Source organism: Pongo abelii, chromosome 9, assembly GCF_028885655.2.
Source record: "Pongo abelii isolate AG06213 chromosome 9, NHGRI_mPonAbe1-v2.0_pri, whole genome shotgun sequence".
In the NCBI taxonomy this organism is placed as follows: Eukaryota; Metazoa; Chordata; class Mammalia; order Primates; family Hominidae; genus Pongo; species Pongo abelii.
This window is the reverse complement of record NC_071994.2, coordinates 124320998-124338828: the sequence shown is the minus strand read 5'-3', so window position 1 is coordinate 124338828 and position 17831 is coordinate 124320998. Positions and strand designations below refer to the sequence as shown.

Here is a 17831-nt window from a genome sequence, read left to right as displayed (position 1 = left end):
TGAGGTGCACATACACCTATCTTATCTACTTTTAACGGAAATAATTTTGCATTATTTTAAAGATCTACTCCACTAGCACAGGGCAAGCTGGTATATACAAATAGTGTTTGAAGTTAAATAAGAAAAAAGTGGGAATATAAGTAAACCTCATTTAAAGTTAATGAATTTTATCCTTGATAATAGAATTTAATTACATTTTTCTCTTGTATCTGTAGGCACACATGCACCTGCCCTTACAATTATGGTTCCAATAAAAGTGTCTCTTTATCAATTCAAGAGCATGTTAACTGAGAGCTTTACGGAATTCTGTAGTACTCACCTTGGTGCCGTACAAGTGCGAAGATGAAAGAGACCCAAATTCTAAGGAATGATGAATAATTCATCCTGGAATTTTAAAAAGAAAAAGAAAAAAAAATCTCCAGCTTGCCAGAGTAAACAGAACACCAGGTGTGTTTGGTGGCAAATCCCAAGACCATCAAAACCGTCGTAGAACAAATTCACATAACAACATCAACAGTGCTGAGTCGGGCTGAAATCCCCTGAATGCTGGCAGGTCCTCCTAAGTTCAACACTTCATGAACAAATTAGATGCCCAGAAGAAGCCAGTCTGGAAGTGTAATGAGATCATTCAAACTGTCAAGTAATTATTTAGAATCAGTGAGAGTGGTATGAAAAAAGGGAAGGTATCCCCTCTGCATCAAATAAAGCGCTGAAAACTAGGACCCAACGCTAAAGAAGCATGCGGGTCCCGGGTTGTGTCTCTGCAGCAGAAACCACACCCCAGTGAGACGTGGATTTCCTAATTTTCACTACAGCTTTCCATCAGGATCAAACAAAAGTTGGTTAAAACACAATGTGTTCTACAGCTAGGAGAATTTAGAGTTTGCCATCGCCTTCTCCATAGAATGGAGCCAATCCATCATTTTGAAGTATTGACCAGATTCAGGGCCAGTCTACTCTGTTCACTGACTTCCCACAGTGAAATGAATGATAGAAACATTAGTAATAAAAAAGAACCAATCCAGAGTTGGAATCACAATAAAAATAGAATCCAGCGCACAAGCAACCAATTAGTTCCAGCAAGTTAGTTAAAGAAGGAACACAGCAAAGAGGAACTTGTTTTCGTGTTAGTTTACAATCAGTTGCACGGTGGCTTTACCCTCCATTAGGAGCATGTTTTGTCTGTGTCACTCTGCAAAGCTGCGATGAGAACACGGATGCAAGCTCAAGTTAGACATCACCAAAGTGCGTGGCTAGACCATGAAGTCTCCTCCTGACAGTATTCTTAAAAAAGAAAAACCTTCCTCTTATCATTTGAAGCTATCACAATTCTTCAGCCAAACTTTCACGGGAAAGGCAATGAATTTATCCTGTGAGAGTTTTATTGCAAATCTTTAGTTGTCAAGTATATATGTTGTAATTTCAAGCACATATTAAATATTAGACAGTTTTGCCGGAAAGGGTACAAAGGTTTAGCAGAGACCACACACAGCTTTAACGGAGACAGATGCTGTGCAAGTTTAAGACTAGAGCCCTTAGGGAACCGGTTCAGAGAGAAGTAAGGAGGATTCATTTAGATATTTGTATTTATGAAAAGTGTCACTAACCTGTTCTGTAGAGGCTGGAGGAACTGAGTCAGCAATATTAAGCCAAATCTTGGTAAGCCAGGAAAAATTAGGTAAAACAAGAATTCACGTCAGTTCTCCTTAACTTGTTGCCAATAATTTCTGATTCCTGAAATGATGTCTGAATCTCGTACTCCTAAAACCAAAAATTAAGTTGGTCCTGCACTAGAGACAGGTAAGTGTTGAGTTGCAATCAAGTTCTTTTCTATTGATTAAGGAAAAGTAAATCTAAAGATCAGTTTCAGGATTGCGTAGAGAGGTTCTTTTCCTGAAAAACTAGACCTTTTCTTCCCCTTTAAAAAAAAAAGTAGATTCAGATGGAAATGTCAGGTACTTGGAGCTGAAACCTTGGGCCTTTCTGATCAGAATCACTTTGCACTGAAAAACACAAAAGAAAACCCCCCTTCTACCTTTGTACCCAAAAGAAGGCAACTGTATAATGTTACAGAATTAGCATCCACCAGCATGGGATTAAAACTCTAAACAAAGCAGCTGCCTCCAACATTTAAATGAAGTTAGTTTTCTATAAAAGTCTTTTTTTGTTTATCTGGTTTTCAACAGTCACCACAGATAGGCTGTACTCTATTTTTTCACAGGTATGCATGAAGTATTTAAAGAAACTTTTCCAAACTTTTTAGGTTTTATGCCCTCTCTTTTCTCTCTGATGCACCGCTCTGTAGGAGATAGGACAGGGCATTTTCCAGGCAAAATCTAACAAGGGACCTAGTGCTAGACACGATCTTCCACAAGGGAAATCTCAAACTGTGGCCTGGAAACCTTCCCTAATACCCAGTGAGGGTCACTGGAGGCAGAGCGGGGAGATAAACCCCTCTTGATAAAAATTTGCAGTAAGTAAATAGTTTAAGAGGCATGTGAATAAGGGGAAAACGTGCTCGGTTAGATGCTTCCAAGCATCCAGTAGATGTGGAATGAGCAAAACTGGCTAAGGCACAAGCTAAATCTACTATTCAAAATGTTTACATGGAATTTATTAAGAAAGAAGTAACTTGACTGTAGCAGGAAAAAAAAACTCTTCTGTACATCAATGGGAATTTAAAAATTATTGCAAATTTTCTCTGACCAGACATTTAAATGCCAACTGTACAAAAGAAATATAATTCTGGGTTTAAGCATGTTGTCTTAAAATGGACAAGAGTGCTTGGCAAGCTAAATTTTTTTAGTTTAAATTACTCCACGTTTTTCCAAAAACCTGTGATAATTCAGTAGGTTTCCCACATTGTTTATTCTCTCACTGGTATTATGAATCCTCCACACATATTTACTTACAGATGTTAAATGACTGCTTCTCTCCAAATGACTCACATTTATTTTTCTTTGGATTCTAGGAGTGCTTAGAATGGCGTATATTTATATAACAGAAAAGCTAGTTTCTTGGGTGCCTATTTAAAATAAAATTAAGTTCAAATTAATTTTAAGACTCATTAGAGAAGGATTCTCTTTGTCCAGCCTTAGGTTTTAGTCCAGTAGTCAACCTAAATGTCTTGAAGCAAAATCGCTGGCTGTGTTTTAATAAACTGCTGGTGGCATACTAATTGCTTTCTTCCTTTTTCGTGCATTCTAGGATATTTATATCTCAGCCCTTTTGACCCATGTTGGATGCTCCATCCTTCTCGAGACAGGACTGCTGCTCGGATAAATGCCATCTGGGCATAACCAGATACATAAGATGGTGGCATACATGAATTAGAATGCCTTTGAGAATCTGGCTGCAACGGAACACTAGGTGCATGGGGAGACACCAGGCTGGCTTATCACTTTGGGAAGCTGGTCAGTGAGTGTGTGTTCTGGTGTACACCCAGTGGTCACAGATTGACAAATGACAAAAATCTCTTTTCATGCTGTGTCAGCAGGAGGACTTATTTTGTTGAAAGTGTGAGGTGAGCAAAGATTTTGACAAGATTTAGATGTAGGGTACGGTGGGGGGGGGTTGGAGCCAGTCACCCAAGATAATTGTGCTTTATAAAAAAAAGGCAGAAGTTGATGCTGTTTTATAGGCAAGAGGAAAGACAGCTCAAACAAAACAAAAAAATACAGTCCTCTAAAATCAAGTAGAATGGGTTTTATGTGTGGAATGTTTTTGTTTTTGTGTTGTTTTCTTACGTTTCGTATACCTTTTCCTGTGGAACAGATGGTCAGATGGGAGCTACTTTGAAATGATGCAGTTATTGGCTATGGCAGACTGGGAGATATGCCATTCAGACCCCCGTACAACAGAGATGTGAGAAGCACAGTTGGCCAACAGCCTCCAGCCCTCAGTGCCTTCAGGCTCAGCCCAAGTGCTGAAACCCAGGATACACTCTTCATGGGGCAGCCCTCCGCCAATGACTGGGCAAGGTCAGGCTACACAGTCTATCACTTTCCACCCAAAGCGGGACTCCCCAGATGGGCAGTTTTTGCTCTAGAGAGCCCTATTGAATGACAAGGACTTGGTCAGGCGCTCAAGGGAAGCAGCTCTATTATGCCAATATCAAGGCTTACCTGGGAAAAACATACATACGTGTGTGTGTGTATATATATGTATATAGAATTTATTATATATTATATACATACACATATACATATGATTTATCATATACACATGTACACACATATGTACATACAGGTATTTTATATACCTATTTTATATACCTAGCCTCATTTGGAGGCTATCTGGGTAGATGCCTCCAAAGATTTATTTCTCAAAACTTCTGATCCTTTAGACACATCCTACTCCACATCATCAGGAGCTAAAATTTCTCCCAGCACAGGAAGACAGTAGAAAGGACTTTCCCCCACAAGACAACAGTTGCTCTCTTCAAAAGCCGCTCCCACCTTCTCTCCTGAATGCCAGGCCTATAATCTGGGCTAACCTGCCACACAACCCAGCCAGAGACATGCTGGGCCTCACAGGAGTCAAAAGGGACTGTGCCCACGAAGGTGCTGCAGGTGCAAAGCACCAGCACACACTGGTAGGGATGAAGGGAGGGCATACCCAGGGGGCTGGATTCTGAGGCTGCTCTATCAAGGAGGCTGGGCCATAAGACAGAACAAGAGAGAGTTTGTTGACTTAGGGGCACTCTCTAGAGCTACAGACTTCAACATGGTGTCAAGAGCACAAGGGGATGGTGCAAACTCATTCCTAGAGAAGCTTCTAGAAGGCTGGAAAAAACGGCTCACACTGAGCAAGATTCAAGTGCCTGAATTACCATGGCAGATGGCCGAAGAAGGGACCAAAAGGCTCACAGATGTTTGCATGGTGGAATAGATATATTATGTGACTCTGCTAGGCCCACTGGACAATCATGTTCCATGGAAGGCCAGAGAACAGACGCACCAGCCACCAAAGCCAGCAGGAATATACTGGAGAGGGAGGCACCAGCATCACTAAGCAGCTCAGTAGTGGCTCCTTAATGCCAGCCAAGGCTAATGCCAGGAAAGGTGATCACGGAACTTGGCTCTGACAGCAACGGACATGATGGGTCCATGAAGAAATACAAGCCAGGTGACATCACTCTACTGTGTGAAGCCAGGGATGTTGGGGAGCAGTAATAATTTTTATAATGACCAAGAAGATCGGAGGGGCAGCCAAGGGGCCTGATTCTTAAAGAGTCAAGGACATGCTTAATAGAGCACAATATCCAAGGGTCAAAGCAGATGGGCAGCCAAAGAAAGCACGATTTCCTCTGCATAATAATATAAAAGAGCAAGGGCCAGGCATGATGGCTCACACCTGTAATCTCAGCACTTTGGAAGGTCAAGGCAGGCAGATCACCTGAGGTCAGGAGTTCAAGACCAGCCTGGCCAACATGGTGAAACCCTATCTCTACTAAAAATACAAAAATTAGCTGGGCGTGGTGGTGTGCCTGGAATCCCAGCTACTCAGGAGGCTGAGGCAGGATAATTGCTTGAACCCGGGAGGTGGAGGTTGCAGTGAGCCGATATCTCCCCACTGCACTCCAGCCTGGGCGACAGAGCGAGACTCCATCTCAAAATAATAATAATAATAATAATAATAATAATAATAATAATAAAAGCAGGAATGGTTGAGAAATGTGGAAAGCAGTGGTCCCAATAAAAAGCCATGGTCCCTGCTTGGTTTCTGGATCTGAGTCAGTTTTCAAATCTGGAATCTGTAGACTGAAAAGGTAATGGGTCCCCAAAGGGAAGGACCCTGCAACACCATGGCAAATATGGTAATTTTCCCAATCTGTCCCCAAAAACACCTTTGGCCATTTACGCAAGTGACCATAGACTAGGGGAAGGAGAATGCTTAGACATTTTGAGGACTGTTATAGAAGGAGTTTGAGTTAATAATGATACCCAAAGACCTTGTTAAAGTGGGAACACATAGGGCTCAGGGAATAAAAGGAATCCTAGAAAAGCTTACAGTAGGTTTACAGGGTCTGCAGACCCCCTGGATGTTATTTTCCCAGTCCCAAGATATTACAATAAAATTAAGCTCAAATCAAAGATTCACCTAGAGAAGGATTGTTTGTCCAGCCTTTATTAAGGTTTTAGTCCAGTAGTGAACCTAAATGTCTTGAAGCAAAATCGTTGGCTCTGTTTTAATAAACTGCTAGTGGCATACTAATTGCTTTCTTTTTCCATGCACTCTAGGATATTTATATATCAGCCCTTTTGACCCACATTGGATGCTCCATCCTTCTCGAGGCAAGACTGCTGCTGGTATAAATGCCATCTGGGCATAACCAGATACACAAGATGGTGGCATACATGAATTAGAATGTCTTTGAGAATCTGGCTGTGAGGGAACATCAGGTGTGGGGAGAGACCAAGCTGACTTATCATTTGTTGGATTGGGAAGCTGGTCGGTGAGTGTGTATAATTGGGATTGATGTATTAATACTTGGCACATTGGGTCTTTAGCCTATAGAGTAACAACTATCATAGTAAGGAAGGCAAGTGGAAATCTCTGACACTCCCTGCCCCTACTCTGGCTAAAGTAGTAATATAAAAGAATATTGCACCCTGGGCTGTGGGGAGAATGGTAAACATTAGTGTCACTCTTAAAGAAAAGGGGTGGTGGACTCTACCATATCTTTATTGAACTGGCCAGGATGGATCCTAGAGAATGGCTATGGACCACTCCAAGTTCAACCAAGTGATAGTACGAATCACAGCTGCTGTGCTTCAGATACGTGATATGTGGCCATTCATTTCACAAATGCATTTTGTTTTCCTATTTGAATCAGGAACGAGGGTCAAAAATAGTTCACATCTTATGGAACAGACAGCAATATATATATACATATTTCTAGCTTAGCCCCAGGGCTATAAGTCTCCCATCTTCTTTCATATTATAATGCAAAAAGATCTGAGCCATCTGGGTACTACAGAACATCACCTTGATTCACTGCATTGACAACATCAACAGACTGGGCACCATGGGCAAGAGATGGCCAGCAGGCTAGATGCCTTGGGAACACACAGGTGCCCCAGAAGGTGGAAGATAAATCCTACAAAGATTCAGGGATGCTATTTCAGTAAAATTGTAAGGAATCCAGTGGCCAGGAACATGCCGGGACAACTCCTCCAAAGGAAAAGGCAAATTGCTGCATCTTGTAGCCTGTCTACAAAGAAATTCTTTGTTCTTTGTCAGCTTCTTTGGGTTCTGCAGGCTACATTTTCCAAACTCAGAGAAATTGCCTCAGGTGATATGAAATTAAGCCAGTTTTGTGTTGGTTTGAGAACATAAAAGAATTCCATTGCAGCTCCAGGCTACTATGCAAGCAGCTCTGCTGCTTGGGCCATGCGTTCAGTAGGTCCTTTGATGTGTTTGGTGGAAAAAGATGAAATATGGAGTTTATTGTAAACGCCAGTGGAAGAACTACCACACAGGCCCCTGGAGTTCCGGAGCAAGGTCATGCCATCTGCAGCAAAGAATTACACTCCTGAAAATCAGCTCTCTCATGGGACTAGGCCGTGTGATGAAATATTTGTCCAAGAGACAGTGGTCATGTATCCAGAACTTCCCATGAAGACCTAGGCCTTGTTGGACCCATCAAGTCATGAAGTCAGGTGGACCCAGTAGCAATCTAGTATAAGATGGAAATGACATATCTGGGACCAGTCATGAGTCAGATGCCTGAGTATGTAGTCCAGACTCCATGCCATGTCTGACATAGTTGACATAGTTGTGTCAGTACCTGCTCCCCAACCAGATCACACATATGGCTATATGTGGGAAGGTGAATACAACAAGATGAAGGAGGAGGAAGAAGCCTAAGCCTGGTGCACGGATGGACTCAATTGGTGTGTGTGTGCAAGCCTAAAGCAGACACTGGCTGGCTACATGACAGCTTCATGCGAGTGGCCTTGAAAGACAATGATAAGAGAACACCTTCTCAATGTGTGGCGCTTTGGGTGATATATCTTATCATGCATTTTGTGTCAAAGGAGAAAGAGTTCTGCGGTTAGAATATGTACAAACTCATAGGCAGTGGTGAATGACATAGCTGGCTGGACAAGCGCCCAGAAAGAAAAAGATGGGAAAATCAGTGACAAAGGGGCCTGGATAGACAGATGAGGGTGGACATGAAGTGTGAAGATCTTTGTGTCATATATTATCACCCACCAGAAAACATCCACTACAAAAGAGGAACTAAACAACCAAGTCAACAAAATGACTCGGCCAGTTGATGTTAAGCAGTCTTCGTCAGTGTTGGTCCAATGGGCGCGTGTATAAAGTGGCAACAGCGGCAGGGTTGGAGGTTATGCATTGGTCAAATAGCAAGAACTTCCATTTAGCAAGGGTGGTCTAGCTACCATGGTCTCTGAAATGTTCAACCTGTTCAACCTGCTAATAACGGAGACCAAGGCTGAAACCCCAATATGTTACTGTTGGGGAGATCAATTGGCCATTTGGTGGCAAAATAACCACATTGGACCCCTTTCATCCTGGAAGGGTCAGCACTTCCTTTCCACAGGGATAGAGCCATATTCTGGACATGAGTATGCCCTTCTTGCCCAGAGGCCTCAGCCAGCACCACTAACGGGAGGCTTGCAGAATGCCTGATCCATAAGCATAGAATTCCATGCAAAATAGCATCTGATAGGGAACCTGCTTTATGGAAAAGGAAGTGCGGGTGTGAGCCCGTGGCCATGGGATTCACTGGCTGGAGCAGCGATGGTATGAGCAGAAGATGCCAGCCTAGGTGAGAATTGAAGTAAATTGCTTAAGGAGTAGGTGAAGCACCACCCTGAAGACAATATTGTGCAAGGATGAGGTGCTATTCTCCAGGATACTGTGTACACAGGGAGTCGGAGACCTTTGTAGGGTGCCGTGTCCCCAGTAATAAGACTACATGGATCCAGGAACCAAGGTGTGAAGGCAGGAGTGGCCCTACTTGCCATTACTCCCAGTGATTACTGGGGGACTTTGTGCTCCCCAACCCCTCATCTCTGGCCTATGCAGTTTGAAGTCCTGGTTCCTCAAGAGGGTACATTCTCACCAGGGGACATGGCAAGAGTCACGCCACGCTGAATGATAAGCTATGGCTGTAATGCTGCCTGGACACACTGGGCTCCTTGTGTGCAAAGACTAGCAGGCAAGAACATGAACCGTCATCTCATTAGGAGTAGCTGACTCTGATCAGCAGGAGAAGGCAGGGCTATTGTTATACATCGGGTTCAAGGGATAACATATGGAACTCAGGTGACCAATTTTGGTGCCTCTTGGTACTCCCTTACCCAATTAGGACTGTGATGGACAAGTGTAGCAACCCTAGTCCAAGCAGCATATTGTTACCAAGGACTCAGACTATAAGGAATTAAGGGTTGATTAAGGTTTGAGTGAAACCACCAGGTAAGCCACTGAGACCAGAGAGACAAAAGCCAATGGGTTACAATGGATAGCGGAAGAGGGAGAGAGTGGGTACCAGCTGTCACTCTGAAATCAACTGCAGTGACAGGGGTTTTAGGCCATTTTCCTAGCCTCCCTCTTCTAAGTTTCCTCTCAGATAGAGAGGCCCACCAGAGCCCTAGAGGAGCTGCCGTTGATCATGGATGGAAAATTGGATCTACGCATTGCATGAGTGGACCGTGGCAGACACTAAGATGCACAACTCAGATCCACCCTCAGAAAAGGAATGATTTCCAGCTACAAGGTGTACGGTTAGCCAACAGCTTCCAACTGTTGGCTCCTTAAGCATCTCTATCAGTGTTCAAGCTGAGATTATGTTCTTGCAGCATTCCCAAATCAATGATTGAGAAAAGCATTGGTAAAGGGCCCTGGCCATTTCTGGCCAAGGCAGGAATTATCTAATGGAAAATCTTTGCTCCAGAGCATCCTATTGGGCTGACTGATTTAGGTCTGTAGCATGGTCTGATGGTCCATCCTGCTCAACTCTACTTCTTCCTCTGTTCCTTCACAGGTGTTACTCCCCAGCAAACTTTCTGCACTCCCAACTCCACTTTAGCATCTGCTTCCTGGACAACAGAATCTGTGACATTGGTGTCTTTGATAAATTTACAAGCCCTCTACAACTGTTTTGCTTCATTGTATGATCTACCATGGAGTCCAGATAGTTCTGTAATGCAGATGTTTCTACCACTTATCCACTGATTGAATAATGTCTAACCTCCTAGATCTAGCTCATTAAGGTGATTACATCTAAGGCTATACTTACATTCTCCCTGAAAATGGTAATGTTGTCCATAGCAGGATCCTCAAAATGCATGAGGTAACGGAAAAATGAAATTTAAATTTAAAGCAAACAAAATTTTAACACAACCAAGACAGTTCCTATTGTCCTAGTTGTATTCCCTAACAATGGAATAAAACTTACATCTGCCCTCAAATGTATCAAATATTTCAGAAAACATTTTTCTCTTTAGTCTGTATTATTTGATGTCTGCTTCCCCTAGTCTCATTCTTATTTATTTAACACCTTAATTGTATTACTTAGGTGACTAAGAAGCATTCAAGGATGACAAGTCGGAATGATCTGATGAAATTCCATTTTTTTTTTTTTTAGACAGATCTAGATCTTGCAGACCATAATAGAAAAGCTGTCTCCTCTATTTTTAAAGTAATATTTACATTCTTTACAAGGCTCTCTCTTGAATTTTAAGGAGGAACAGTAGTGTGACTGCCTCATCCTTTCCAATAACAAAACCTTTGATAACGGCTCCTGGAACATTAAATTATTGTTTTCCCTCAATAAATGCCCATTTTAAGTTCACTTGGAACATTATGCCTCCTTGATAAAAGTCTGAGTTGGAACTGAGTGATCTCTCTCACCTTTGGCTATCTGCTGAAACCAGTTTTGGGGCTCTAGAATGTCCTGAGGTTAAAAAATAAATCATCAGTCTTTTTGGGTCACATTACTTGTTCATTTATTATTGTGAGTAACACCCATCCTGTGTCCAATATGGCATTTCAGAGAAGGGAGGGCAACAGGTATGTCCCAACCACAATTTCACAATTCTGGAAAACAGAGGGCAAATTCCAGTCTGGATCTAGAGCTATCAGCCACATCAGTGATTTTGTTACAGAGCCAATCAATTTAGTAAATGGATATTGAGGACATCTCATTTTAGTTTTTCCGTGAAAAGGAAGACTAACAATAAAGGTGTGTGCTGGGGAACTTTAGCAGTCAGCCCTACAGTACAGCTGTCAGTGCATGGGTTCTGCAACCAAACTGCTTGGGTTTGCATCCTGGTCTTGTCATTTACCAGCCATGTGACTTTTGGTATTACTTAACCTATCTGTGCATCAACTTCCTCACTAGTAAGAAAATGGAGATAAGAGTGTTGACCTCGCAGGGTTGTTGTAAAGACCAAACAGGAACTTCTTTTCCAGAGAAGAACTGAAAGAGAAATGTGACTTCAGAAGTCAACCTTCTTGTTTTAAATGCATTCTAATAACTAGAGAAAGTCACAGTATTTTCCAGTCCAACAGTTATTGGATGTCTTGATACATGTCTACTTTGCAGGAACTCAGAGAAGCTCATACTAAATAGTAATTAAATAAAATGTAGCACAGAGGCTTAAATTACAATTCTTTGAAATTTGAATAGCAGGCAGAAATAATCTTAAACAGGTCATGATACTTATGTATTTCTGAGGCATTGAAAGAGAAGTGAATGGACTCTGTCTCTTAAATACAGAAATAAAGTACAGTCCTTAGACTTTAATCCTTGGTGCAAGGTTAATTCATAATGGCTTACCAAGAAATTATTGATAAGCAAGCAGGGTTCAAATGTACAAAATTCTAATACTTATAAAAAACTATTTTTCTAAGGAAAAAAGCAGCCCCTGAATAAGAACTGGCAAATTTTAATTTCAACAAATGAGATTTTTCAATCTTACTCATAAAAGGTGATGCCCAGTATCTCGAGAGGGTTTATCCTCAAAGGATAAAAAAGCAGTATAAAGAGCATGTCAGAAGTATAAGATTTTGCTAACAGAAAAGTAATAACACGTTTCTTATGGATCTTTGTTTTGTAGTTTTCAACTCTGGCAAAATTCCAATTAAATTTGTCAAAATGGTCATACTTTTACTAGTTTGGGTCAATCCTCCAGAGAACTCAACCACAGAACCAATGAACCTTTTTAGCTATATAAAAATAAACATATACCTTGACCCCACACTCCAGAAAAAAAATCAGAACACAAAGAGAAAATGGACTTGAATTTTAATTTTTTAAAAGATTATCTATATATATATTAATAAAAAGTGCAAAGAATAGACCTTCATGTTTAAATTATATTCTAAATAAAATATATATATGTATATATATTTCCATTAACTGCGGGAGACAACTGGCAAGTAAAGAGCCTGAGAGAGTCCAGTCCCTCTCCACCACTACAATGGACATATATTTCAAGGAAGCACCTATGAAAAATAGTAGAGTGTTTACAACACATCTGGTAACACAGCTTCTGGGTGTTCTTGAGAGCAGTTTGTTTGCATTTTCAATCTGACATGAAATGAAGGGAAAAATCAAATTCATAAACAGAAATGACATTACTTAGAACAATCTAGTATTCTGTATTCATGTTTTACATGCCCTAGAGCCTAGCATTTTCATGTAGCAAGCTACACTCACATGTACGTTAAGCCGCGCACCTCAAATGGTGATCAGCTCTTAGTGCAAGTGCTCTCTGCTCCTACCACTGCTGGTTGAGTAACATAGCTGGAACATCTGGTTAGAACTGAATTTTCCTTTCTTTAAAAATAAGCAAAATCTTTAAAAACAACACTGTAGCATTCAGCCTTGTTATACTTAGCTCAAGTTATATTTTGGCCTTAATATTAACTGAGAACTCTTAATAACAAGGGGCTTATACTATCTGCTGCTTTCTTACGTATTTATGGCAGTGCTGGCAAAAGGCTGCAAAAACTTAACAATAAAAAAAGATGCGTGACTCTGGATTTTTTCCATGAAAGCAATCTAGGATATCTCAACAATTCCAATTCAAAAATTGATGTCTGCTGTGGCTTTGGCAGCCATTCACCCACATGGAGAAAGGATCCCTTGGGTTTTAGTTGGTTTTCTTTATTACTCTTTTCCTTTTTCATAACTGGAAATAATTCCTATTTTAGAAAAGTTATGTTCCATACATTGTGCCTGTAGCAACGTATCAGTAATACTGGCTATGACAGCATTTTGCCTCATAATGTCAATACTATGCTCTCACTGAATCTGGACAAAGTCAATATTAAAATACAGATAAGCTGCAGACAATCAATTAGGTATAACATGTAAACTCAAAGGTCCATGGTCTCTTCTCTCCTTCTTTTAGTTCTGTTATAAAAATAATTTTGGTTACAAGTGTCTACACAGCACCAATTTTATTTCAAAAGCAGCATCTTTACTCAGCCACCCAAATGAATCTGTAAGTACACATGCTCAAATAGCTTTTTTCATTAACTTCTGTTCTGTAACTCTAAAAGACCAGTAATTGTATTACATTTTTCTCTTAATCAAAAATTATTCAGCAATTATTAAAACCATCAATTACAATGCCCTAAAAATACCCACATCCGCTGAATTAAATGAGAAGCTCCCTTTACATGCAACTGTATAATAAAAGAATTATGTCCACAGTTGATAAACACTGTGTTCTGTAATAACAGAAGAAACAGGTCTCTAATAGTAAAAAAGCATTTCATAAAACTTTGCCATATATAAAATATCTTATTAATTGTGACCATTCCACTTATGATTAAAGCATAACATAAGGGTTTGTTCTGCCTTCTGCTGTGGGACAGTCCAGGGTCACACAACTTCAAAAAATAAGAACGCATCTGTTTCCCAGGCTGACAAAAGCAAAGGGCTCAATTACACTTTTTCTCTCTCAAACTCATCTGCACTCATGCATACATACACAAAGCACCTACAGTTTCAATCTTCATGACACTGTTGCCATACTTTTTTCCTACTTCCAAAAATCTGTCAGGAAAATGTTATTTTCTTATAGACAAGAAATAATTATTCTTGTCTATACCCAGCCTGGATCTCCATTGCTCATTTTTACGATTTTGAAAGATAAAGCCTGCAGCAGAAGGAGAATAGGCCTTATTCATCTTTCTCAAACCCTTTGGTTTCCACCTTTAATGTTACACTGAATGTAGATTTGACTCAGTAGGCCTGGGTCAAAGGCTTTACAGATAGCAAACCTGAAGTGCATTAAGAGAATAAACATCTGCCACATGGCACAGGAAAATTTAAAAAGTAGCATTAATAAACACAACTCCTCATACATGAAGAATTTACAAGTCACCTAAAAATTTCATAAAAAAATTAAATTTGTAGGAGGGGTAGAATTATGTAACAAAGGTCAAAAGGTCAAACGCAATCAGATAATAATTGCATTCTTTGAAAAATACTTCACTTACACACTTTCTGCCCCAGTTATGCTAAGTATTTCTCAAGTCTCCCATCTGTAAACATGGTGGACCAAGAAAAATACACATTAAAGAAAGGGATTATATCTGATTAACAAAGGAATAGAAGAACAAACAAAAAGATTTCCGAGCAGGTAAGGAACTAGCTTTTACAGAAAAGTGCTTTAAATGTGCTTCTGCAAAAAATATGACTTGGAGGCAATTGTAAAGTTTTGACACTTATACTTTACTCATAGATTGGGCAGTTATACTTCTATGAGGCAACTAAATTGAAATGTAAAACAAAAGAATTGTTCAATTATGACATCACAAAGTCCTAGGGAAAACCTGGGAATAAAAGCTCCCTTTGATTAATGTTTCCCACTTTTAATGCAAAGTGCAAGAGCAAGGGCTTCCAATGGATGACACAGGTGGGAAAGTCATAAGTTCTTCCCCCACATCCCCCAACTTCATTTCCCACACACACCACAGACAGTTTATGAGCTAATTCTCAAGTCTCCTGGTGCATGTATCCAGGACTCTATTGAATTATTTATGAAGTCAGGCCTCAATTCCCAATAGTTTAAAGTAATGAAAAAGAAAGATATGAGGAAATACATTCAATAAGCAAAAATAAAAGAACTCTGGAATCTGACATATTTCATGTTATGAAAGTAATGGCTGACATAATGTACAAGGGACATTAAAAGTGAGTTAGTAACATACAAAGAGATCAGACTGTTCTGCCGGTGCTTCCAGAATAACTGCAAGTTTTCCTGGAGTTTTCATTCTACATCTACTCTTCTTCGAGGTTCTAACAGAGTTATAGCTTCTTACTGCATACCTGAGATTAGAATCAGGTTGAAAAATGCTTAAAACACTTTCAATTATTTCAAAAGGGAGAAATGAGAACAAAAAAATCACCCAGGTTGAGAAATAAGAATTATGAACAGAACAAAACTATTAGGTAAACCACACGTCAAAACGAAAAAAATGGAACTGAACCAAAAAAGCCAAGGAGGGAGGGTAGCGGAAGGAAGAACTGGGAGAGAGAAGTTCTGGCCCTTCCTGTGAAGATTCCTTGTCACCCTGTTTAAATTCTCTATGAGACCCTTCTAAGGGGCTACACTGTTCATGTTACCTTCACAAGTTCACCCAACAGTAATGATAACCAAGTGGCAGGCAGATCCCAGTGAACACAGTAAGAAGTCGGTGATTTCTTTGTCATCTTTCCTTAGACAGGGCACATACACTGGAAATGTGGCCAATTCCGCTGGCTGAGCCAAATAAATCTGTGGTAGAAAATACCCAAAAATGGCCCCCTACTCACTCCAGGGGGAAAAATATACAAAATCCTTCCCAAACCTAAACACAACAAAACAAAACAAAAACAACCTTCTCCCTCCTAAAGAAAACCACATTAAAAACAAATGCCCTGCAACAAGTCCTTATGTGTATGTTTTCACAAGGCTGGTAGAGGTTACTTTGTTTTGGATTCCACGTAAATTTTATCTCCATCCCTAATGCCAAAGGAATGCAATGCCCGAGAGCTGTACTTCATTTCCTCTGGGCCAAAGGGTGCTTCATGGTCAAAATAGTAGAGAAGCATGTTGCTTGTGGGTAATTGTACTAGAGTTTTTAACTGTTTCTTTAGCTCTGCAACTGTTTGGTCCAGACGAATGCTCATTTCTTCCACCTGATCGTTAAAGTGGACTTCTACTTTTGCACTGCTCTGGGGTCTTAGGTCCACTTCTGCCAAAGGCTCCAACTTCCCATATTTTGTGATCAGTTCATGATACCTAGAAGGATTAAAAACAACAACACTGTCAGCTTAAACTACTAGCACATGTACTGTGGACTTCTTCCCAACTACAGATGAACAATATTACTAGGCTCAACATGTTTAAAAAATCTTATTCTATCACATGACTCCTATGGATTCTGTGATCTAATATGAGTGCCCTAGGGAAGCCACAGTAAAACTGGGGAATCATTTTTCCTGAAGACGGTCACTATGCCTACTGTTAATCGATTATTACATAAGAACAGGCTTAGGGAAAAAATGGAACCTAGAAAAGTAGACACTATAAAGACAATAGAAGTCCAATCTCTCTGTAGAACTTGCTTTCTTGGGTGTCATCATCAAGAAGGGCAGGTATCTAGGCATGTACCCCTTGGGAATAGATGGAAAGATGGAAGGAGGCCAGCAGTTTCTGAGGCCTGGAGAAGCCATAACCACAAAAACATGTAGTTCTTTGTTACCAATTAACCAAGCTCTTTCAGAGATGCCTTGTTTGAATGCTCCAATCTAATTTCAGGTGTAATACATAGAATTGATGGAAGAATTAAGAATACATTCTTGGAAAAAAGTGGTAAGTAAGGGATACATGTTTCTTGATCAAGGAAGGAATACAAAGCAAAAGACACCAAGAGGAAAGTGAATTACAGAGATGAGAATAGGGCCCACAAAGTCATGTTTCCCATAGAGAAAATCTTGTCTGCACTGCCAGCCCTGGAGGATCTAGATCTGATTTTATCAAGGACACTTAGAAGTTTCCTACGTACCAGAAAGGGAAAAAATGCTGAATAAAATTAATATTAGTTTTATTAAAACCAAGATACAATGAAGTCACTTTAATTAAGATCAGAATACAAGTCACATAAAATTATCCTCCTACTTCCTCCACACCACTTTCAGCTTTAACTCAGTTAAAATCAGTGTCATAATAAGGTTTGTGGGTGCATTAAACATACAGTAAGACCACTGTGGCCAGGTGTGGTGGCTCACACCTGGAATCCTAGCACCTTGGGAAGCCCAAGGGGAAAAATCACTTGAGCCCAGGAGTTTGACCAGCATGGACAACATAGCAAGACCCCATCTCTTAAAAGAAAAAAGAACAAAAAAAAGATTGCTGTGCTTAGAGATGGAAGTAATCATTTCCAATAAGTGGAATAACAGGGAATGGTAAAAATAGCCCTGGCTCTGTCTTCAGGGTCTTGACTCCATTTTATAATTAGCTGTGTGACTTGGCAACTCACTGTCTTTTTGGATCTCAATTTCCTCATTAGTAAAATTAGGAATAATTTCTGCCCTTCCTACTGTATAAGACAATCATAAGAACTAAATAAAATAACAAATGAGTAAACACTTTGTAAATTCTATGTTCATAAACAAATAAAATATTTACATTATATTACTGCTGCTCTGAAGCTTATTTTAAAGCACACACAACCATCAAAAAATATAAGATTGCCGGGCACGGTGGCTCACGCCTGTAATCCCAGCACTTTGGGAGGCCAAGGTGGGCAGATCACGAGGTCAGGAGTTCAAGACCAGCCTGGTTAACATAGTG

At 40.2% G+C, this 17831-nt stretch overlaps 1 protein-coding gene across 18 annotated transcripts in view; it reads right to left on the bottom strand.

Annotated features, from left to right (window-relative positions):
• The window catches only part of LOC100459434 (tubulin-specific chaperone cofactor E-like protein), a 161081-nt gene that overhangs the window by 81886 nt on the left and 61364 nt on the right, over positions 1-17831 (bottom strand). For 15 of the 18 annotated variants that reach the window (XM_063711482.1, XM_063711481.1, XM_054525268.1 and 12 more), the window contains one exon: positions 320-384. In XM_063711482.1, coding sequence (XP_063567552.1) covers positions 320-384 — 65 coding nt within the window. Of the gene's footprint in view, positions 1-319; positions 385-12266; positions 16278-17831 lie in introns of those variants that run through there. The other 3 variants (XM_009247169.3, XM_002822595.5, XM_024255729.3) reach the window with 1 other exon arrangement.